The sequence below is a fragment of the Paralichthys olivaceus genome, chromosome 9 (genome assembly GCF_024713975.1).
Source record: "Paralichthys olivaceus isolate ysfri-2021 chromosome 9, ASM2471397v2, whole genome shotgun sequence".
In the NCBI taxonomy this organism is placed as follows: Eukaryota; Metazoa; Chordata; class Actinopteri; order Pleuronectiformes; family Paralichthyidae; genus Paralichthys; species Paralichthys olivaceus.
Window position 1 is genome coordinate 14,825,752 of NC_091101.1, and position 24,584 is coordinate 14,850,335.

Sequence of the window (24,584 nt, forward strand, 5' to 3'; positions counted from 1 at the left end):
ATTTTGGATTGTTCACACAAAAAAGTGGAATTGCATTAGTCCATTAGTCCATTTGTCCATGTAGAAACATCTCCTACTGTACATCATCACCCAGAAGTGAACTAATAATGGTCCATTTGTAAACCTCAGGAACCACACACATGTGGCACACCACTGCCACAACACACACACTTATTTTTCTTTACACCATTAAGAGCCTTCAGTGCTTTTATTTGTGCAGGAAGAAAAGAAAAGAAAGGCAGTTGTTGATTGGGTGAACATGACGACAAAAAGAAATTAACCCCAAAAGATTTTCCCACAAGTTTTATTCTCTGCAGTGTTTTTCATATCAACTAACTGGAAATAAGAGGTGGATTAATTCAGCTTTAATACTATTCGTTTAGTTATTAGGTTACAATTTATTAAGGATATTTACAAAAAAATGTAACTTCTTATAATAAAACAACATTTTTATTACTATATGTTTCCCTGTGAGTTGAATTCTTCTGTGTAGCCAATCAGTTGGTGCCTGTTACTCTTAGGCGACAAGGCCATTGTTCTTTTTTCTTCTGAATCCACTTCTATGCTGTGAAATTGTGAAGCTTGAAGCAACGTTGTCCGTCTTTGCCCAGTTCCATAAACTTGCCAAACTAAATCTGAGGTCAGGATCCCGACATTGAGAAAAAAAGCCAAATGAAGCTGTTGTGAGGCAGTTTGTTGAAGAGAAAGAGAGGAAAAAGAGGAAGGTCCATATCTTCAGATGGCTTTCCATATTGTCATCACTCACAGGGGCTGGTCGGAGGTCGCGAGGGAAACGGATCCAGAGTCATAGGAGCTCTTGATGCCTTGTTTGAGTGACAGCTGGCTGCCGGGGCTCTGAGCGAGGAATGCTTCGATCTGAGCATCTGACACCTGATCGGACAAAATAAGAAGAGGAGAAGCTTTCAAGAAGCGCTCACAGAAAAACTCACACCTCAGTGTTTATCATAAAATTGTATTATTCAAAAACAACACATTACCTCTTCAAATTTCTTGGCTTTGTACTGATCTGCCCCTTTCAGGAAGTTCAGCAAGATAATGTCACAGAGAACCGTACCCTGCCAGGAAGAAGAAAAAAAGAGTAGTGAGGACTGAGGGCAAGAAATAAATACATTTCTATCATCTGTATTCTGATCAGAAATGACAAACCAGTCCAATAGAGGTGAAGGCAGCAACCAAGTTGATCAGTGTTGGGATTGTGTCAAACTTTCCTGCCTTGAAGAGACAGACAGGAAGAGATGGAGTCAGTTCAGGTAACACAGAAAACAAACGGTCCCAAAGTGAAGTGCTCGCTCCAGAATATTCACATTTTAAATCATATTTTAACAATGATCAGATTTCACTATTAAATGCATTATTCTGCTTGTTAAAGATAATGTTTAGAATCATCCAACATGATGGGGAATGTGCTTATTTACTTTCTTGCTGAGAGTCGGATGAGAAGATCAACAGCCCTCATTTATCTTTACAATAACAAGTTCCATGGTTGCAACAATTTCCCACCACTCACATTGCCTGTAACCATAACATCGAAGCGGATTGCAAATGCTTTGTGAAGTGTCCGAAATTCAGTCCCATTCTCTGTCTTGAAATATTTGGCAAACCTGCATTCATAGAGACGGAAGGAAAAGAAAGGTTTTGAGAACAAAAAATTAGGAATAAATGAGTGGATTAGGAATAAATGGAGAAGAGTCCTCCTCCCCACCTGAAGTTGTATCCTTTGGAGATGGCGTTCTTTGCAAATGGTGCATCCAGGCGTGTGAATGAGTACTTGGGTATACACTTGTGTATGTCCAGGTCCAGGTTACACTTCCATTCAATGTTTATTCCTATTTCTCCACCCTGAGGGAGAAGGAGAGATGAGACCTTGAGGCTCTACTACACCAATAAGTATGAGATAGACTGTATATACAGATAAGACTGTCATGATAACTCCCAAACAGTGAAGCCAAAGCATCTTGTTTGCCCCCTGGTGGCTGGCTGTGGTACAGGTCATAAACCCTCCATGTTAGTGGATAGGAAATGCACCAAAATGATAAGTTAAAGTGCATATCAAATGAATTTTTTGGGTTCTGGGCGGTTTCTGTCATTTTAGTTAGTTCCTATCATACTGATAAATGTTAAAGTCCACATTTTATGATGATTGACAGCTTTGTGATTGGTCGCGTGTATCGGAGGGGCCTCGCTATCCAGGATATTTTAGCTTGATTTCTGAATAGTGAGAGATGCATCATGTATGTGTGTGTGTGTGTGTGTTTAGTCTTCTGTACAGTCACAACACTTCAACGGTGAGTGAATTGAAGGTCCAGTGTGTAAGATTTAGGTGAAAGGGATCAGTTTGCAGACATTGAATATAAAACAATCCTGGTGATGTTTTCACAGGTGTGTTTCACCTAAATTGTACAAATTGTTGTTTTCTTGACCTTAGAATGGGCCCTTTATATTTAAATACTTTATATTGACATCAGGAACGGGTCCTTTCTAGGGAGGCCCCCACCTTTTGAGTTTTTATGACAAATGGAGGCTACCACAGGTTCTCTTTCATGTTTACAAGGGGAGGGTGAGGTGAGGGGCATTCAGCTGCAACATGCAACTTGACCAGTAGATGTCACTAAATTCTACACACTGAACCTTAAAATGAGAGAGATAAGACCTTGTCTGCCAGCTTCTCCACACTCTGTCCGGTGTAATTCAACACGTCCCCCACCCTAAATATGGGGCAGAAGGGGTTCGTCTCTGGATGGAACTTGCAGCTCCTAATCTCTGAGGCCGTCATTGTGGAGGGAAAGTTCCCTCTGTGAGACAAACATGTCGGATTTTGTGTTTATGATTAGGAAAAAAACAATTTGTATAGCTCTTAAAGGAGCATGTGTGGTTATTACATATTCTCCAAATACTCTTATCAAACTACCATGATGTTTTCTTCTGCTTAAATGTGAGAATTGGTGTGTGTGTGTGTGTGTGTGTGTGTGTGTGTGTTTGTGACGAACCTGGTGACATCAAAGAGTGGAAAGCGAATACTGTTTTTGATGAAAATGGTGAAATTTTCCACGTCAAGCATTGGTTTTCTGAGGAGCATGTTGACAGAGGAAGAGGTGTGAGGATGACAAGAAAGTATTTTAATTGAGGGAGGTTTTATCAGGTTCACAAACACATCCATATATTTGTAAGTGTGCGAATCTCACATGATGACGTTGTCGTCCTCAGCTGGACACCATCCTTCAATCTCACACTGACCCGTGGAGTTATTCTCAGATTTAAGGCAAGTGCCTGTTATCACTCCTGTCATGTGAGAGAAAGAAAGACAAGAGAGAGACACTGGTTGGGTTGGAAATTCTCACAAGTTAAAAAGAGAGACAGTCATTGTTTTTGAAATGATCTGTTTTTTGGACAAATACAGTAAACAACTGAAGAATGAGCTCAGCTTGTAGAGGCCCATACATTTGAGAGATGCTACAAATTCAGGTGATAGTTCTCTGTGGGTTCATATGAGAAACTTGTCATCCAAAATGTCATCTTATTGAATTCACATTTTAAGTACAATCATTATAATACTGCAAACGGTGGGGTACACTTACCATTGGTAAGGATGGAACCAAGATGGTTTTCGCAGTCTTTATCCGTATCACAAAAGAAAGCGTCAACAGTCTGAAAAATACACACCATGTTTTTTTTGGTTGCACTAAAGTCTGTGTACCCTGTGTTTGGATCTCTGAAGTTGATTGCACTGACAGCTGTAATTTGAACCACATGTCCTAGTCAGTATTAATCTCAACCTGGTTAGTGTTGATGAATGAATGTATTCTGAGGGAGATCAGTCTTCATAAATTGAATTCTGCAGCATGGTGCAGTGCAGTGTTTCAGCCATGGGTCTTCCTGTGAGGGGTTTGCATGTTCTCCCTCTGTCTAGGTGTGTTCTCTGGGTACTCCTGCTTCCTCCCACAGTCCAAACACCCGTAGATTAAGGTTACATCAATTGGACCCTTTAAATTGTCTGTCGGTGTGAACAGTTGTTCATGTCTGTATGTTGGGCTTATGATTCGCTGGTGACCTGTCCAGGGTGCACCCCGCCCCTCGCCAGATGCCAGCTGGAATAGGCTCCATCATCGCTGCAAACCTCAAAAGATAAGCAGTATAGATACGGACGGACGGATGGGCGCATCAGAGCAGTGACTGTGCAGTGTGAGATAGTGAAGTACAATAAAAACAGAAGACTAGAGCTAAGATTCATAACACTTGCAGAATGTGTCAGGAGATCTGATGATATGTGGTACTAGTCTGTATCTTTATATGTAATCAGTAAAACAGATTAATAATCAAGCAGGGATTTGTATGTGTCCTCACCTCCGCACATTTTCCCTGGAACTGATTTTCAGTCATGATGAGTTTGGTCATGATGCAGAACACACCTGCGCCCTGGAACACAGCACGACATCATGGTTTACTGTAGGTTCGTTAAAAAGAAGAGCTCGTCTAATGTCCTCCCACAGGCAACTTGTTTTAAAAAACATTTAAAACTCACCAGACAAACAAACCATTCAACTTCTCCTGTAATAAATATCATCACCGGTCAAGCAGACAATTAAATCAAATGAGTCTCACATCGAGCACAGAACAATGGATGAACTAATGAACTGACAGCTTGGTTATCAATTAATTCTAGATACTGACACCGTCAAAGGTGATGCTTTACGTCTGAGTGGTTGAGTGTCACATGTTTATCAGGTCACACACACCTGTGGGGGATAGACGTAGTCGGCCACATCCATCACATTGTTGTGGTGGTAACCAAAACCTTTAACTTTGGTCATCACGGAGGACTCGATGCCGGTGTCAATCGACTGATAAGCTTTCTCGTGGATGAAAACCCAGCTGCAGGACAAGGTACACAAAAAATATAATATAACAGCAGCAGTGTCGTCTCTGGACAACTGGAAACTGTTCATACACATTTTAAAATCCGTCGGTTTATTCCACATGCATTTGCTTTTGTAAAGGAGGAATATATTCTGCTTACAATGCATATTTGTGGCATCTGCAATATGTTTCCTTTACTTTATTACCCATAGTATTTGCATCGTTTTGATTTAACCTCCAGTTTGAAATCACGCTTTGAATTCCCGGGTTGTGACTGTTTTCTATCCAAGAATCCAGAAATGACGCACAGAATCTCCTTACTCCTTTTCTACAACATCAGAAAAATGTACCATTTCTTATTTACAATCTTTGTTTAATTAAATATATAATTGTCCCCCAGATGGAATATTTATTTCGTCCTGATGGTTAAAAAAATCAAATGATTGTGGAAAATGTTTCAGAACAGCAGTCAATGTTATTAAAAACAACCTTATTCAGACACTTTATTTTATTACTTAGCTTTGTGGTAATTCTTTATCCTTCATCCAGCACTTAAATTACAGTACTATTAAAGTACTTTCTCTCCAGTTAGGTTCTTATACAGAAATGTATACTTCTATTATTTATATTCAATCCTATTATGCAATTCTATTAAACCAGCTATTAATACTTTTTACTTCTATATTTACTGCAAATAAAGCCTTAATATAACCTTATTATGTATTGATTTAACTAACCAAATATGAGTTATTATTCATTTATTTGTAACTAAACGCAAAAATGCAAATCTGCTTACATGTTAATGCATCAGTAATAACCCTAAAATAATCACCATGTAACAGTGATAAGGGCCATTCTGCTGCATTATGAGTGCTTTTGATTAAATTCTGCTGATAAAATTAAGTCTTTATAAATAGAGTTGTGAAAGCAGTGTCTGTATATTGCGGTAATTATACTTTAAAATAAATAAAAGGTTCTGAGTAGTTACTGTTCTGTAAAGAAGATGTTGAGCAGGTGAGGTCTGGTTTTACTTCACTTTTCCTATTTTTACTGCCATCTGAAACTAAAGGGGACAATGTATTTTATCATTACACAGCTATGGTATTAAATCATTTGGCAAATAAACAGTTCTCATGAAGCTATTTTTCTCTGTAGAAATGAGCTGAATCTTTCAAATCACCACCAACAGAATAACCTCTATTGTCTTGACATAATGGCAGAGGTCTCAGATGGATAAGAAATAAATGTTTAAAAAAGAAGGAGGAAGCTACTGACCCGACAAAATATGTGATGATGAACACTTGTACGATCCGGTTGATGATGCCCACAGACCAGCTCTTGACCACCACAGACTTAGTGGTCTCATAGGTGAAGAAGTCAGTGATGAAGCCCCACACCAAGGAACCCATGGCTGCTTGTCAGAACGAGTCAAAGGCCGACGACCTGCGCTCTTCTTCCAGAGTCTCCAGGAAAAGTGTGGCTCCTTTTGTAAATGTGTTGGTGAAGCTCCCTCCAGATTCGAAATGAAGGCTTTAATCTTCACACTGCTCCTGTCATTCAGTTCTGATTGTGGCCTCTTTTCATCTGCCTCACTGCAGATTTGAAGGTTAACCCTCACTGTCTCCCTCCTCTCCCTCACTGTCCTGTTCCATTGGTTTATGACACAAACTGGACCTCCCCTTCCTCTTCCCAAATGAGCCATGAAGACGTGAAAGTGTCTCTTTTGTCCCTCCCTCCCTTTTTCATTCTTCACCACAAATCCCTATCTCCCATGCCTCTTTTCTCTCTCCAGCTTTGGCTAATCCAGCAATGTACAGTACTTTTGAGAACATACTAACACAGCAGTTCAGGCAACAATCACTTTCCCTTAAAATAACTTTTCCTTTGCTCCTGACACATTTGTTTTCAGTGTGATTCTGACACGTCTTTGATGATTTTATTAAATATTGAATGAATCAAATAAAAGACATGATGCATGACCATTCATTTATTCTTTCATTCATGTTAGTGAGTGAATCAGAGGGCATTAAAATGGTCCATTCCACCACTGAACCTAACAGAACACATCTAATGCTGTTCAATAGCAGTAAATTACAAAATGAAAAATAACCAAGTGTGTACATTGCATTACTTAAGTCGTGAGCTGTTTGTTTTACTGGTTTATTTGACAGGGATGCTCTGTAACTAACATGACTATAGATAAGCCAGACAGAGACTGTGAAAAAGATTTTTTATCTCAGATACATAGGCTTCCTGGCGTACAGCTTTACTCATACCTGGATATTATCAGCAATGCTCTCACTCAATAAGCATGTTTTCTCTGTGGTAATATTGAGTTTCAATATTATTATATTATAGTATAATGTTACATTATTATTACATAGTATAATTAAATTTTTTCAACTTTGTGGTGAAGTATTTCAGGTATTCAATTCGTTGCATTGGTCAAAACAGACATTACTGCGTGGTTATTTATCCATAAACAGTTTTCCATTGATTTTTCAACAATAGATTTAGACATGATATGTATTGATATTACAATATAAACTAGAACAGCACTCAGTAGAGCACATACCTCCACCAAGGCCCAACAAACGCAATCAACCTGCACCACCTTACACAATCACATAGATATCACTTCCCTACATGGTTCTAACTTTATTTAATCAAGAGCCATAAATGAATCTGCGGTAAATCAGTGAAAATATCCAAATGAAAAAAACTTATAAAAATTCCTGGATCCAAAACAAAATGTAATAGGTTCTTCCATTAACCATGATCTGTTCTGTAGTTTTTATCTTGCTAAACACACCAACCAACCAACAAGCACAGTGATGAAAATATATCCTCTTTGCCTTGATGGAAGTAAATATATAGTGGGATATGGTTTTATACATATTGCCCACTCCTACTGGAAGGCATGTCCATAGTTGGGTTGCGTCCATTATCCACTGCATTTTAAGTCTTTCTTGCTCCATTGTCCTGAATGAGACAATGTTTCTGACTGACTGTGCTGCCGCCTGTCATTACTGTCAAATGTACAATAATTGTGCCATATGATACGACCACTTCTCAATACAGTCATGAGCAGCAGCAGCATTATTGCCTCTCACATCAGGGAGGTAATGTAATGACGCAATGACAGTGTGTGTGTGTGTCTGCATGTAATGCATGTGCCTAGAGACTATGTCATTTCTTAAGTGCGTCCATTAGGTTTGTGGTCAATTAATGGTAATCTAATACAAAACAAGAAACACATACGCCAGCTGTGGACGCACAGACGAGCACACAAGCTTTCAGGCTGCACGTGAATGTAACGTTTATCACAAAGACATGAGCGTCCCGGTGTTGATCCTGTACATTGATACTGTGAAACCTATATTTGTATAAAACATGAGACACTATTTGTCAAATTACAGATGCAGACAAACATGATGAGGGAGACTGATGTGTTTCTGTGTGAAAGGAGAAACCATAGTGAAAGTGATCATCATGCCACAGGAAGGGATCTATGTAAATACGTTCACAGTCCAGCCCTCTTTGACAGCTACAAATAGAACATGCCAGAACACACACGCCCAAGATCACATGACTTTACATGATCACATGTTCACATGGCAGAGGACCTATGGTCACACTCAATCAATGCTGATATAGTGGTTTTTAGCCCCTCAGCTCAGTGGATCTCTTAAAAATAAAGAACAACTAATAGAAGGATTTAAATGGAAATAAATAATATTACTATACTATATTATACTAAATATTGAAGCTCCCCAGAGGATGAATCCTAAGATGTTTACTGTTGCTCCACTCTCAGGCCCAATCCTATAATAATCCTATAGAGCTTTTTTTCAGGAACTGTTACAAACTTTTGTATAGTTGAGGTTCCTAGATAATAAATCCCAGACTCTGACTTCCCTGAACTTCTTCTGGTGCCACAGTTAGTGCGACATCTTTCATTCTGAGAGAAATGTTTTAACAACTGCAGGATGAAATGCCTCGGAGGTTCCAAGATAAGACCTAGAGTGACCTTCATGCAGAAATCGATACAAATGACACCACGTTAGAGGAATTCATAAAAAAATGTCAACTGGTGCCAAAGAGCAGGGGTCATTCTCAGGACATCCAGTTAGAGTTTATGCACCAGAAAGAACATTAAGAGTACCTTATTGTAAAAACCACCACTGTCCAAGTGGAAGTGAACCCCACAGGGAATGTTTGGCTCTTTAAAACCGCCCTCTCCCACCACACTATAGAAGCCTCTTTACAAACCTCTATGTACTTGGGCCCTCGCCTCCCGTTTGAAACCACTGTCTCTACAACATTCACCAGAGTCGCCATCTAACTTCCCCTGATAACACACACTCCCAAACCACCCTGCCTGGTTACATGGGCCTGACGCATAACATCACATCCTATGGGAGTTTTACGGGTCGACGGTAAAGAGCTATTGTTTTTCTCCTGCTAGTTAATGTAGGGAGGAACTAATGAACTGCAGAGTCATAACTTAACTGGTTATGTCTGACAGTCCTTTTAATATGGTGCCATATTATAATTTAATGTTTAAATGAGTTCTTGAGAAGTAGGTTTTTAAAAAAATATTACGAATGGTAACAGGTTTTACTTGATATGGTTAGAAGAATGGCAAACCCCTAGGGCTGTGCTGATAGTTCATTCTTGTCTTTGGTCATTATAGATGACAGGGAAGACACAGTAGCTGTTCTGGAGTTTTTTGCTGAAACAATATTCAGTTGATGTAGAAAGATACACAAAAAGAGCACAACTGTTGGAAAACGTGTTTAAAAAATCCCACAAAGTGCTCCTTGGAGCAGGGTTATTTATGATGCAAAAACCAAACAATTCATTGCAATTTTGTTGTATAAAAATTAAAAGGCCTATTTCAGTGTGGCTAGTGCATGACACAGAACACTGGTCTGTGTGCTTGTGGTTTATTCTCTTTTTTTGCATTTATGCATTTTTTTTGCATTTCAGTTGGTGGATTTTGCCAGTGGGCAGGGAATTATATTCAAATTTATAGATTTTCTGAATGTTTCAAGGACTTTGCCTCTATGCTGACTGATCATCTGGAAAAGCAGGAGGACAAATATGAAACATCATTTTAGGAGTGTTACATTGTGGGTTAGCAGAATTTAGCACATGCCATCAACATTCATTATAGAGCAGACACTTTTCTGGGCAGTATTGTGCGCACATTTGGTACATGTCTTATCAAATCACAGAAAGGATAACCAGTACCCTATACTGAATAGTAAAAAGAGTGTCCATGTAGACAGTGTGACGGCGAAGTGGTCCTTTCAGCAAAAATGTGAAAACACCTGAGTGAGTTTTTCTCAGCATCAACAATAAAAAAACAAGCTGTATAAATATGAAATTGCCTTAAATGAACAGTGTGTAGAATTAAGTGATATCTAGAGGTGAAGTTGCATGTTGCAGCTGAACACCCCTCACCCTCTCCTTCCAAAAGTGAAAAAGAACCTGTGGTAGCTTCAGTTGTCTTAAAAACTCAAAAGGTGTTTAGTTTGTCCAGTCTGGACTAATGTAAAAAACATGGCAGCCTCCATAGAGAGGGTCCCCTTGATATTTAAAGTATTTCAATATAAAGGGCCTTTTCTGGGGTAAAGAAAACTACAATTCATACAATTTAGATGAAACGAACTAGTGAAAACATCATGAGGATTATTCTACATTAAATTTCTGCCAATAGTTCCCTTTCACCTAAATCTTACACACTGGACCTTTAAAGGTGCTGGTGTCTAATATAACTCAGAATTATGAAACAATGTACAAGAAACCAGCAGAGTATTTATTAAAAATTGCTCATTTATTTATTTCAACCTGAAAACATGACATGGGAAAACATAAAAAGAAAAACACTCAATAGCAGATTTTAGATTCTCTACAAAAGAAGAACATGGTCTCACATCAGCTGCTCCCTGCCTGAACCACATGATCGACTAATGAGTCCTACACTGCCCAGTGCTATAAATCTACAACTCTATCAATGGCTGAGATGAAAAAAAAAATTATAATAACTTCAGTAATTTGGGGGGGGGGGATAAATGGTACACCAGTATACCACGATATGACTGAAACCTGCTCGAGTATCCCGTGAGCTTTCAGAGCCTCGAAGCAAAACTTGTAGAAGAGAGAAAACACAACTTGAGTCTTCTGATTTGTCTGTCAGTCTGTTTGTTTGATATCAACATGAAAAGTATAAATGATTGGTCCTTTGTGTGTACGATGGGGTAAAAGTGTGTGTTTAGTCAGACTCTTCCTCTGAGCTGGCGGGTGTGGAAACCGCCTCTTCCTCTTCTTCTGATTCCTGGAAGAAAATATTAAGAAGCATTAGATACATTGGTTTGAATCTAAGTGAATCAAAACGATGAACCCCTCTTTAATGTGAGATAAAGTGAAAATAGAAGTTAAAGATGTGACTGAGACTGAGATCTGATTAAAGACTCAAATCATAGTCTGATTTAACACCTTCAATTGACAAAGGAGAAATCTGAGTCTCCAGTTTAAATATAAAGGGAACAATCGACTAGCTGTTAGATATGTGTCTTGCCTCCACATCATCCATTACATTTGAGGAAGACTCAGTCAACCGAGAATATTTCATAACTTGGTCATAAGTGGTGAGGTCTGGGGCAAAATGCTGACGAACTTAAAACTAAGTAGCATCCAGATCTAGAAGATCTATCAGCCACTTTGATGTTTTCGTGTCTGTGTAATGAGTAACAGGAAATGAAAAAGCAGAAATGCGCTTCCCTTCCATCCTGACACTCTTTGAGCACTCTGTGTGCATGACAATGGATTCCATCAAATTGATGGGGTCAGGGGGGGAAAGAATTAGCTTTGAGAAAACATAACAGATTTACAAGAAAGTTATTTCTCCTCTCTTTTCTTACCATTTTCTCTGGAACGTCTGAATCCACACGAAAATCAAATATGCTTGAATTTGCGTGGCCGTCACAGAGCAGATGTTTATATTTGGATTTTGAAGTCTGAATGTTGCTGTACCTACATGATCATGGGCGTTGGTTTTACTGTCAGGTTACAAGAAATTATTTGAAACCTGCCAGTCACCAACACTGGGGATTTCAGTGGCCATAATGCTGCTTAAATTTATGCATAAATCACTATTTTCTGACTGACAGCTGCTAAAGGTTAGTGAATGGATAATGGATCCTGCTGTGGTCTGTTGGACATTGACATCTATCATTTCTGAGCTTTACCTTCTTCCTCTTGGACTTGCTCTTGTGGTCAGAGTCTGATGAACTCTCTTCGCTGGTCTCGATAAACTCGCGGCTCTTGAAGCTGTCGTTGCCTCCTCCTCGCTCCTTGTCCTTGTCTCCACCTGCAGACTTCCTCTTCTTCTCATCTTTTTTACCTCCTGATTTCTTACTCTCCCTGAAGGTGACACATTGACACATGTTTAAAGACATCTTGTGTTGAGGAACAGACAAAAACATCTTGGGTGTTGTAACTCTTACTTCTTGGAACTAGAGGTGCCACCGCCGCCGCCACCACTCTCTTTATACTCCTTCTTTGCCTTCTCATACTGCCTCTTGGCTTCTCCTGCCTTTGTTTCCCACTCCTGAATGAAACAGCATGAAAGTGTGAGAGAATAATAGATGTAGACAACTAGTTTGTCTAGGTTGGTTGAAGCACTGTGTCCACATGCTAGTTCAAAGATACATAGGCTATATCTAAATTCAAAGTAATCGAAACCTCATAGACCCTCCAATTTAAATCTGTTAGCCATCATCATTATTTTGTTGAATGTCGGCTCCTTTTTTTGAAAACTGAAAATCTGAAGCACGGTGGCTGATATTTACCATCAGGTGAGTTTAGGTCGTTTTAAAAACTCTACCAGGGTGGGTGAGGCAAAATACCTTCAGCTGGATTGGTCAGATAACACTGACTAGGGGGAACAAAGTTGTAAAAACTGCCCGAGGTTGATTTAAAAATATAAAGACATTTCAATAGTTTAAATATATCTAAAAGAATATCAGTAAAATGATCACACCAAAAACTTTCAACCATTCTCTTGGAACACAAGACTGTTACACTCACTGAGAGTCTCTCTGAATAAAGCTTGATGTATAAAACTTAAAATTACAACTGTCATGCCTATAAAATGTAATATCTAATATGAGATTAGACTTTTACTCATCTTGCCCTCCAAGCTCACCTCTTTATCTTCTTTTCCCAGCTGTCTCCACATCTCTCCGGCCTTCTTTGAAATCTCAGTGATGGAGATTCCTGGATTCTCTGACTTGATTCGTTCACGACTGGCGTTCAGCCAAAGCATGTAGGCACTCATCGGCCTCTTGGGTCCACCTGTGTCTTTCTGCTTTTTCTAACAAAATTAAACAGAAGGAAATCAGCAGGTAAATATGTGTAATATACAGAGTTATATAAATGTTGTATCTGTGTGATACAATGGGGTGATTATTATGGAAAACTGGATTCCTCAATTTTACACAATAATATTTCAGTTTTTTTCTTCCATGCTCTTTGCCCTCTCACCTCTTTGCGCGGTTTCCTTTCTTTTTTCTCCTTCACTACTTTTTCTTTCTTGACCTTCTTCTTCTTTTTCGCACTCTCATCTTCGCTGTCTTCGCCATCTTCACTGCTGTCGCTTGCTGAGGCATTGCTATCGTACCTGATTCAAAGTAGGACAAACAAATCAAGAAATGTTAAGCTTGGTGAAAGAATCCAGGGAAAGCAGAGAGCAAACCTTATAGTAAGGAAAAGATGAGCAGATGAGCTCACACCAATTTTGTTGAAACAGTCACTTACTCTTCTGCAATGTCGTCGTCTTCTTCTCCGGGGTTAAACGACTCATCTAGAAAGGGAAACAGAACAGGAAAGCCCACGATCAAACCTAATGGCCTCCTGGAGTCATCATGGATTCCTTACATCTGTCATAATATGTCAGTCACTCACCACTTCCACCGTCTGACTCGTCGCTGTCATTGCCCTCCTCTCTGATCTTGCCTTCAGCCTTCATCCTCTCCAGATAAGCATCGTGCTGGTCGTCATCAGAGTCGCTGTACTCGTCTTTGTTACCTTTCATGCCCTGTAAGTAAACTGCATGGTCAAAAAACAAGAACACCACCCACTGAGGAGTGTTTCTATGAGCTACGACAAATTCCCTGGAAACATTTCATCAACACAGGGGTTGATGGGTGGTCTTCAGCATGACCTCTCGTGTGACATAACGTGCAGGCCAACCCCCCCCAAAAAATACAGACCAACAAAAATCTTTAAAAATTCATATTCTAATTGTGTTGTACTGTACTTTCACAGTATATGCAAATTAAATGTTAAAATGTTTGCATTCATGCGATATATTCATTGTGCAAAATTCAATGCGCATTGAGACAACACTGATTATATCTGAGTTGAACTTTTTTTTATCAACAAACTGAAAATAATCATCTCAGGTCAGCAAATAATAATCCTGTCTAGAGCTGCAACGACTAAACAATTTATTCCATTAGAAACATTTTGGCATCTAATTTAGTAATCGGTTAGTCGGGTCTGATATAATACAGGGCACACACTGTGGCAACGTCTCCTGAGGTGCGGGCAGTAAACCACACTAAGATGCTTCATTGCTAAGTTTTGTGTAAATACAGAGATGAATTCAGTCCAGTGCAGCTGATCAGCTGTGAGTGACAGACACACCTCCAGACACACAGACACATTTAGCAGGACAAGTGGTGCTAACATTAGTTGATTATCCAAAATTAACTTTACAAATATCAGCAAAGTCATTTTGACTTTCACTGTGACTGGTAAGAATTTTCAGAGATTATCAGATTTAACATAATTCTGAGAAGTCATAACAATATCTTTGATTGTGTTATAACTATTTTCTACATCTGTAATTACAAAGTAAGATTCAAACTACTTCTTACATCTTGAACTTGTATTATGACTAGTCTGACTAAAATTGGAGGTATCTAAAACTGGAATTATAGTCAGGTATATTTCAGATATAATACATATAGAAACAGCATCGTGGATAAAAAGACAAAAGCTACTTTTCCAATAAACTGCTGGAGGGGGTAAAAGTTGCTTTGTCTTTTTATCGGCGTATTAATAGATTGACAGATTAATAATCGTTAGTTGCAGTCCTACTGATTCCATTACTGATGAATTATTTAGTCATTAAAATATAAGAATATAGAGGAAAATGCCGTGTTGGAGATTGGCTCCTGCCAATTCTGGCTTAATGAAGGACTACAATGATTAAATAATCATCAAAGTTGCAGTTGATCATTTTTCTAACTGCTATGTCATTGGTCATTGGCTATTCTTTAAAAATCATAATCTGAAATTATTATGGTTAAGTAAGTGAGGCTGGTTTGCATACATGATTTTTTTTGAATTTCAAGATTCACTGGACGATCCTGCTGCCTTTCAGCAGTTTAGTGAAACATCTTCCTCTTTAGCAAATCACAATTGCGAAAATATTCAAGACTTGTTGAGGCTGACTGTGTCATAGAGTCAGACCAAAACCAAAAACCAAACTTTTTTTTTTCCTCATTCCAGCTCCATGCACCAGTTTCTGAGTCTGTCAGGGAACAGACAGACAACAAGTCATCACAGGTATTACTAAAACACCGGCAGGAAATGGAGAACAGCCCCACTTATTTTCATTGACCTGCTCAGCTGACCCTGTCACCATGGTAACAGATGGCCTTGTTACCAGACAAACCACGGACTTAAATGTCAGAAGACAGCATTATGGGTAATGCAATCAGCATTGCCCATGTAAGGCAGAGGTCATGATGACAGCTGTGTGAAGTGTTAAAGCACACCAGAAGCCACCGGGCACACATTAGTCAGGACGATGCAAACAAACGAGCAGATGAGCACACACACGCAATTATCAGTCACACACTCATTCACCCCCTTATCCCATGATTAGTCATAAATCACCCGAGATTCATCAGGTTCTACACCAGTCGAATCGGTAACATCAAACCAAATCATCATCATTGGACAATATTCTCAGTCTCAGAAACATACATCAGCAGGACGCCATGCAAGCAGAAATAACTCCACACCGGTAAAAATCAAGTGCCTATTTCACACGTGACGCCCATGACCATACCCACCTTCTTCTACAAGGGTACAAGGACAGACACACAGGAGAAGAGCAACAAGCATCAATATGTGGGATGGAACAAAACTTACAAACAGGATATAATATATTTGATTACAAACTGGGAAATGTTTAAATGACAGAAGTGTTTTACCTCTTTGAACCCTCTGTTCTTGATGTTGAGCTTCTTGGCGTTGACAAAGTCAAACAGTTTGCCGTATTCTTCTCTAAAAGAAAGAAGACAGGGGTGGATGATATATCTACAAATAATATCTATCACAATGAACTGTCACATTTATCTGACATTTACATTCATTACATCAGCACATGTTCTCATACTTCAAGTAAAGGCAGCAGAGTCCAGAAACCACAGTGGAGCCTTGACAAAGTTTACAGTGGCCAGGTCGTAAAGAAGGAAAAAACATGGCCACCTTCATCAGAAAACTGGATCTTGTTAGAATGATTTACACCGGAATATGAATAAACAGTTCCTCTATGATGAGCCAGGTAGAGACTCACAACCAAGACACGCGTATTTCTTGATTTTCATGATAGATCTGCTTATGTTGTATTACAAATGAATTACAGACATTTCTGCATTGAAGAGTCAGTGTCCTCACCTCTCAATGCTGCTGAAGGTGTACTGGTTTCCCTGTTTCGTCTCGATCTCAAAGTCGAAGGATCGTGTCGTGGTGGTGCCTCTGGCGAAGTTGACGCAAGAGATCTCCTCGAAACGCAGATGCACGGGCGGCTTGTGGACGTAGATGAATCCTCTCTCCAGCGGGTAGAGGAGGCCTGAGGACGCCTTGTAGGAGCAAGTGATGCACTGAGCCCCGGAGTGACTGTGGGAACATTAGGCATGTTAACTTTGTTTTCTTAAGTCAATAAAAGTGTATTTTAAAATGGAGGGGCCTACCCTTGAAAGTTTCCAGGCACAGTGATCTTGCGGTTGACCAGCGCCTTCATCACCCTGCTGACCATCTCGTACAGTGACCCCGACATGTTCTTACTGAGCTTGCCCTCAAAACGACGCTCCACATCCTCTCTGTGAGACACAGAAGAAAAGAACAGGTCTACTCTCCAGCTTTCTGGTTGCTTGTGCTGCAGCAAAAAACATGACATTTTGAAACTTTGCCTCCCCCTGGTGGATGTTTGCATTGCAGCATCACAAAGTGTGCACTAAGTAGCATGTGTTAGCACATAAAATCATGGTGCTCTTTACTCACTCGCTCATGTTGAGAGTGAGGCTAATGTCCTCTTCCTTGGAGAAGAGCAGAATCAGAAAATGATAACGCGTCTGTCCCTGCTTGATGGGAGGATCCAGACTGATCTATGAAGACAACACAAACACAAGGGGTGAAAAAATAAGTGGAGAAAATGAGGGAAGGGTTGGCAGAAGAAGAAGAAGAAGAGAAAGAGTGTTACACAAAGTAAGAGTCACTCAAATGTCCACTCACCACAAAGAACATCTGCCTTTGGTCCTTGTGAGGGAGCAGGAATAGACGGAGGACAGTAGTATAGGGAATCTTGTAGTCGAAGGTCTTACCATGGAGGTGAAGGAAGCTGGGGTAGATACGAATGTCATATCTAAAGAAAGGAAAAAAAGTGAGTCATTTATGAAATTGCAGGGAGATTTGTACAAGTAAATCCCTTAAGAAGTGAGACATTATGTTATTTCATGGTTAATTGTCATCTTTTTCATCTCCCACCTTCCTCTGGGCGTAAGACACTGCAGTTCTTTGAAGATACACACAGCATCTCCTGTGGCCTGGATCACGTCGGCCTTACACAACACATTCTGGGCAAATGCCTGGAAGAAAACGCACACCTTTAGCAACATTGAAACCACAGATGTGTTTCATGGAGAAAAAACAAGGGGTCGAAAAAGGACGTAGAACATCCTTCCTCACTTCAACAGGGTCTTGTCGCTCATCAGCCTGGCTGGGCGGGACGTAGAATCGGACTTCCATGAGCGACACCTCTGTGTCGTCATTCTGGTGAAACTCCAGGGTGACTTCATTCTTCCCTGTGGCACACTGGGAGACGTTGGACAGTGGGATCTCGAACGCAGAGTTGTCATTTACATCAAATGATAACAGTGGTCCTGTCGTGGGAGACAGAAGGGAGACATTTCAACAGCAGCTTCATTTCCATTTTACAATGTATTTACAGTATGTTGTTTAACTGCGGTGCAGTCGTTCAATTGATGGCAATTCAGATCACTCAGGTGTCATGATTTAGAATCTTCTCTGATTTAACTGAGAGAACGTCTTTCAAACGTGTCATTTAAAGTTGAAAGATTAATCAATGACACCAAACTGATGTTCACACATTGAAAGTTGATTCTCAGTCTACTTCTAATGTGTAAAAGTACATAACTGACCCCCTGCTGATGTTTATTCAACTATGTGTATTTGTACCTGAGAACTTGGCTGTTCCCCAGTTCCAGCCCTTCACACACATGTCCTTCTCCGTCAGCTCCACCTTGTAGTTCGCCTTGAAGAACTCAGAGATCTTTTCAAAGTCCTGATGGTAGATGAGTGTCAGAAGTAGAAAATGAAAAAGAGAAAAGACTCAGTTATTAAGGCAGTAAGCTCGCTGGCGCTGCATGGGTCAAGGCTTAGCAAAACACCCTCAGAGGGTGAGGGGATGTGGGCTAATTAATCTCAAAGCAATTATAACCGCACCCGCAGCTTGAGCCACTTGGGAACAGTGGAGGTGAATGTAATCCATCCGCCCTCGTCGTCCTCCTCCCCTCCACACCAAGCCCTGACAATCAGCCTATTTATTTATCCTGCAGGCTCGCTTACAACTGGAGAGGACTCGTATTCACACACAGTGACAAACACATGGTCAATCACACACACACACACTGTAGTCCACACATGTGGAAATAATTGTGGTGTGCAAGTGTGTGTGTGTAGGGGAGAGAATGAGACTCTGTGGGAAACATAGTTTAGGCACCTGGATGTTTGCCTATCCATAAGGTAATTATCGCCAATTAGAGCCCAGTGTGTGTGTGTGTATGTGCGAGAGAGAGAGCAAGTCTATCGGTGTGTATGTTAGCCAGGATTAAGGCATTGTTTAGACTGGCGAACATGTGTGAGCAGATGTGTAAATGCATAAAATCAGACTTTGTGCAGAAGTGGCCCATTGGTGTTCATGCGTGCTTGAGTGTGTGTGTGTGTGTGTGTGTGTGTGTGTGTGCATATTCACTGTGTCCTCATCAGACCTGCGAGTGTTTCTCTACATCTCATTGCAGTTGAAGCAGATTTATTGTTACTCGTTTTAGGGCCGTGCAATATGACTAAAATCTCATTGGTCAAGTCATATCCTGACAACGATACATATCACGATGTAGCATATTTTCTATCAAACCAATTTGGATCACATTCACTCTCCTCCACGTTTATTTGTGTTGCCTGCATCTGTGCTGTACTGTGGAGAGCAAAACACTGTCCAACTGATGAAGAATATTGCTATAAAGAGTGATTTGTAACTAAAAGAAATAAACAATAGAGTATGATATGAAACAATAGATTTTTTTCCTTTTGTCACATGGATAGTTCATTATACTGCACAGTGCCACCTCAGCTCATTAAACCATAATAAATACAGCCCCCCCATCACTACCCAACATAGAGAAACACAAACACATATAACCACACCCCGTCTGTCTTTTGCTATGACATGTTTCATTGCTGCTCTTACAAATCATTCATCCACTCATTAGCTACAAGGTAAACTCATTTCATCACCTACCTCTCCATTAAACAGTCAGAAAACCTTTTACTTTGAAGAAAATATGCATGCACAATTTTATTCAAAACCTTCATTAAAATGTAGATGACTCGTGCTTTACATCGGACTTAACTGAGTATTCGATAGATATTATTTATTCCATTCTATTTTAAAAATGATTACAACTCTGTCAGCAAATGACAATTCTTTTAATCGTCGATTACCTGGAGGACCATTTTCTCAATCAATCGATATACTTCGCTAAACTTTTAGACAAATGTTCATCATAATTTCCTTATGAAGATATTCAGCCTTCAATAAAATAAAACAGAAAGACAGTAGTTACTTTTTCTTTTCTTAGGACTTATTGTTTAAAGCTCCAGATTCAATGTGAGATTTTGGTAGAAACAGAAACATTTTGGTGGCAAAAGAAAGAGTGAGGTTCGATACCCAGCCCTTCAGAAGGCCACAGACTCAATGTATACAATGACGTCTGGGGCCAGCTACAAATCACACATGTGAGTGACTTGAACAAACGACAATTACACAACACTCGGCTCCTCTGACAGAGATTCAGCATCTTTCACAAGGACACTCAGATAAATCAAAGCTCAGCTCGCCAGAGGCTAAACCTCCAGCCAACTCAAGATTACCGACACTGGCTGTGCGATAATAAACAATGACATCACAGCCTGCCCTCCGGGACAAAAGGATCCATCTCATCCCAACCAAAGATTTTGCTGATTAACCCCAGGAGACGCTGGTTCTAACAACCACGGACTCCAGGTTATACCCACTCCTCCATCCCAGTCTTTCACTTGTGCGCTGACATTCCCCATACACTCAGAGCCATGGAGGAAAAAAAACAGAGTGATAAAAAACAAACAAGACCACAATTTTTTTTTCCTGTCTGTCTTCTGAGCCAAATTGTTTCAGTGGATTGATATAAACACTGACTCACATGAACCGATGATTACACTGTTTATGGAACACACATGCTAGTGCTGGTTTCCCTCATTAATCCCATTAGGAGCTTTGGGGAGAAGAGCCCACTCATTCACATACTTTTGATAGCAACCCACAAACGCATGCACGCACACAAGTGGTGGCCTTTTCGCAAGATGGAAGAGTTTTTCGTGAAAATGTCAGATGTGGGATGGAAGCGGTCCCCTTCTTTGTGTTACATTCTTCATCATAAACATAGCGCTGAACAAAACAGCAGCGTGTCAGTCTGTAATATTCCACTGTTGCTTTAGAGACGTCTAAGCCTTAAAAACAGTAAAAGGTCTTCTTTATTGCACACACACAAATTAACAAAACTTTACAGAGCCTGCGGATCTTAAGACTTGTGCGTGCGGAACACACTTACCGTGTCTCTGAAGCCATCGTATTTGTAGAAGTTTCCTGTGCTGGTGCCCAGTTTGATGCCATGACCTAAACACACTCGTCTCCACTGAGCCAGGTTGAGGTCACTGGCTGAGATGTTGTCCACCTTCCCCGTCTTGGTGCTCTTATAAACCACATTTTGCTTACTGAAGCGCAGTCTCCCGTCATTCTGCAGCAAGAAGAGATGCAAACAGAGATGGGACTTGTGTTAAAACGTGTGGGTTTAAGGCTTGAATTAAGGCTTTGTTCACGATGAAGCTAAAAGGTCAACTAATTCATTACTTTATTGGGGGAAAAAAATATTTTGACAGTTAATTTGTTCTTTTTTTAGGGAAAAATACAACTTATCAAATGTAAACTTTTTCTCATTACTTTCTATTCTCCTATGATAATAAATTTATGTTTGCATTTGATTTGTAGTCAGACAAAATACATTTGAAATCATCAACATGAGACATAATAAAATCTGGTGGTCATTTACCAATTTACTGATATTTTATAGATCAAAAGATTTATAATAAACAAACAAACTTTGCTCCAAAATCATAAACATAATCTTTTTATTTAGCTGCACTTTCAGTTTCAGCGTGGAGGTGTCTTTAGAACCACACATCCATCCACCCCTTATTCTAGGTGATCAAGTTATACTGGGAAACACTGAGGAATTTTGAAGCACATTAGTAATTTTGATCAGGTTTCAGTAAATTCAAAACATCTTTCTAATTTCAGACTTATCATGCTATAGTTAAATGAACTTCTTTTAAATGAGCAACATGGTGTTTTCTAAACCGTTTTCAGACATGATCTGCGGGTAGTCCGGAGAATTGGGTCTTGTCTTTACCCTCAGTTTGATTTTCACACATTCACAATGCAGCGAGAGGTTCTCTGCACAGACGTGTTCACAAAAGCGACAAATCCTCCACATTATTCAGACGAGAGGTGGTGCAGCCGGGCGCAGCAGACAGAGGCAGGCAGTGAAGAATGAATTACACTGCGGGGATTGTGTGATTTTCTGATCTAGTGTGGTCCTCTCTACACATCAGTTTAACAGAGGTTGTTGATGAGGATACTGACCCAGGAACCTTTGACCTCCTGGTAAATCTCACTGAACTCCAGTGTGTCTCCCATCTCAGCTCCAGGCGATGACTGATGTTCTATGGACAGACAGAAGAGAATGCATTGGATAGACAAGGATCCAGAGAGCCTTTTTCTGCAAGTTTCAATATATTAAAAAAGACTTTTTAAGACAATGATGAATTAAATTGAAGACCTATCTCAAGTATGACAGATAAGGAATATCAGAGTCCGAGAATTACTCACACTCCCCTCTAGATGAAAGTGAAGTCGCCTTGTAAAGAATAACTCTTGAAATGCCACAATATCCCTCAAACTATGGCAACAGTAGGTATCTATAGTTTTCCCCACAGCCATGGAAAGTGCAGTTATCAGTTCCAAAGCCTTGTTTGTGGATTTATTACTCTTTCATTGACAGAGGCATTAACATTTTTTAAAGCAGAATAGAAGTAACATTTAATTATCTTTAACAAAGACCTATCTCTATTTAAGTACGTAATATTTAAACATATTAAAAACTTTAAAGGGCCTAAAGTTAAGATGATTGAATTTGAGACTTTTTAAACTTTAAATGTCCCCCTGTGAACCCAGACTGAATCAACTATTGTTTTTGAGAGTGTATTTTCAGTTAAGGGAATGAAGGAAGTGATGTTTCACATGCAGGCTAATGGTAGACGTCAGTGGTATGACCCACAGCACAGTGTACAAGTATTATTTTACTGAATTATTGATTATTATCAATAATTATCATCCTCACGATCACATTCTCATCGTCATAAAATCGAACTGATGAAAACGTGTGACGCTGTCCAACTTTAACCAGGATATTTTTCTGATTAGCTTTTGTTTGCAGTGATATCGACATGTCTGCTCTCACTGAGTAGAAATGCAAGCTAGCTCACAGCTCCCCTCAGTGAACGTTAGCATTTCACACATTTACATTTAACTAAAGTTTCAATCATTTTTTACTTTGGACACAAACCAGCTAGCAGCAGTTTCCACTCGCCGTCATTTTAAAGCGAGCGGGGACGCTGTGTACTGACGTCCATGCGCCTGCAACAATAGCTAGGCTAACTTTAGCTGCACTGGGTGAGCTTGTTTTATGACACAGTGCTGCGCTGAGTCCTCGTGCCGTAGCGCACAGAAGTGATGCGGGGGGAACGCACCGCCACGTAGAGACGCGGCGCACTTGCAAATCGAACGCTCCCGCAGAGCTAGGCCGGTGTGAAGAAGTGATGTTAATTCAGCAAAAGGAAATGAAAGTGCGTCCGAATCAAGCACGCGGGCGACAAACACCCAGTTAGAACCCACGCGGGCCTCAGGAGGAGCTGGTCAACGAGAGAGAAGCGGAGTTAGAAAAGTTTACATCTTACTGTGGATGTGAGCCGCAGCTTCGCCTGTTTCCCGCGTGTAGCATCGGGAGCTAGCGTGACGTCACCGGAAACACTCAGGAGAGGTTTGTATTTACTTCCGCTGCGGTGACGTTTGGGTTTTAATTTGAGAGATTCAAGTTTTAAGTAGAAATGAAACTTTAGAGTCTTTACCTGCAGCTTCTCTCCCAACACGTGAAATACCGAGTCAGTGATCACAACACAAACCGAGACCTGTGTCTGCACGAACCACTCATCACCACTGGGTGGCGCACAACACAGCTAATCAAATAGGTCCAGGTTCACTTTGTATTCCAACGTGAGAATTAAATTGTGACACAAACTGAAACACGGAGAGAAACAAGACAGAGGTGTCATCAAACTTAATCTAATAATAAGAGTGAAGGGAAATACAGTTTAATCAGTAATTATTTATCCTTTGAATCAAAGCAGCGTTAATGAGGCCGTGAAAAACCCTGGATGATATAAAACAGAATATCTATAAATTAATCTGTTAGAGGTTGGTGTGTATGTTTTTTTTATAAGCGAATTTATGTATTCTGGGTGATAATTTGATTAAATTAATGATTTTAATTAGAGCTAAACTAAACTAAATATCTTAAAACTAATTGATTTTGACACGGGCTCCAGATTAAAAATTGGTCTTTAAAATAAACAAGAACTAATTTTAAAGCCATCGTAATGTCTGTGATAATCTGCTTTTGTGCATGTTGCATGTTCCAAAATGAATTTCAAATTGAATCAACATGACACGTGGACCTGTGGCCCCTCGTTGATCCAGGATAATGAAAACTGTCAAACAACATAATCGGTGTCTATCTGTTCTGATTTCGATGCTGCACAGAAACCTCGTACAGATTTAGGACATCACGGTGGCAAGTGAGGGATTTTGAAAAGGAGTCGGCTGTCTTCAACATTTTATTCATTTCAATCAGTTGGATCCAGGACACGTTGCAGCAACTGTAATGTGGTGA

General features: G+C 39.9%; 2 protein-coding genes across 3 annotated transcripts; both read right to left on the reverse strand.

Moving 5' to 3' along the window:
* Positions 1 to 288: 288 nt before the first annotated feature.
* Positions 289 to 6,545, reverse strand: p2rx3a (purinergic receptor P2X, ligand-gated ion channel, 3a). Its single transcript, XM_020078883.2, has 12 exons — positions 6,151 to 6,545; positions 4,755 to 4,890; positions 4,363 to 4,434; positions 3,597 to 3,666; positions 3,204 to 3,300; positions 3,009 to 3,086; positions 2,672 to 2,813; positions 1,724 to 1,860; positions 1,529 to 1,622; positions 1,168 to 1,233; positions 999 to 1,076; positions 289 to 891 (listed from the first exon to the last, which is right to left on the reverse strand). Exons 1-12 carry the CDS (start codon positions 6,282 to 6,284, stop codon positions 763 to 765), a joined length of 1,233 nt encoding a protein of 410 aa, XP_019934442.2. The 5' UTR covers positions 6,285 to 6,545; the 3' UTR covers positions 289 to 762.
* Positions 6,546 to 10,698: 4,153 nt separating this feature from the next.
* On the reverse strand, positions 10,699 to 23,721 carry ssrp1a (structure specific recognition protein 1a). Of its 2 annotated transcripts, none has more exons than XM_020083311.2 (18): positions 23,593 to 23,721; positions 22,220 to 22,299; positions 21,129 to 21,314; positions 18,439 to 18,544; positions 17,929 to 18,122; positions 17,728 to 17,828; positions 17,476 to 17,605; positions 17,245 to 17,348; positions 16,935 to 17,063; positions 16,639 to 16,860; positions 16,173 to 16,245; positions 13,849 to 13,981; positions 13,702 to 13,747; positions 13,429 to 13,564; positions 13,091 to 13,258; positions 12,390 to 12,493; positions 12,132 to 12,306; positions 10,699 to 11,218 (listed from the first exon to the last, which is right to left on the reverse strand). In XM_020083311.2, the coding sequence occupies exons 2-18, from the start codon at positions 22,271 to 22,273 to the stop codon at positions 11,156 to 11,158; spliced, it is 2,124 nt and encodes a 707-aa protein (XP_019938870.2). In that variant the 5' UTR covers positions 22,274 to 22,299; positions 23,593 to 23,721; the 3' UTR covers positions 10,699 to 11,155. The 2 variants fall into 2 exon arrangements, with proteins under 2 accessions (XP_019938870.2, XP_069387583.1); XM_069531482.1 differs by lacking the exon at positions 23,593 to 23,721 and adding an exon at positions 23,202 to 23,273.
* Positions 23,722 to 24,584: the final 863 nt, after the last annotated feature.

Bases quoted from the DNA above. Each gene is read 5' to 3' on its own strand.
- p2rx3a (XM_020078883.2), bottom strand. From the start codon at position 6,284: ATGGGTTCCTTGGTGTGGGGCTTCATCACTGACTTCTTCACCTATGAG. The intron at 4,435-4,754 runs GTGTGTGTGACC...GCTGTGTTCCAG, and splicing joins ACTACGTCTATCCCCCACAG to GGCGCAGGTGTGTTCTGCAT. The intron at 2,814-3,008 runs GTTCGTCACAAA...TTTGTCTCACAG, and splicing joins CCACTCTTTGATGTCACCAG to AGGGAACTTTCCCTCCACAA.
- ssrp1a (XM_020083311.2), bottom strand. From the start codon at position 22,273: ATGGGAGACACACTGGAGTTCAGTGAGATTTACCAGGAGGTCAAAGGT. The intron at 18,545-21,128 runs GTAAGTGTGTTC...ATCTACCATCAG, and splicing joins ACGATGGCTTCAGAGACACG to GACTTTGAAAAGATCTCTGA. The intron at 17,349-17,475 runs GTGAGTGGACAT...TTGTCTTCATAG, and splicing joins AAAGGCAGATGTTCTTTGTG to ATCAGTCTGGATCCTCCCAT.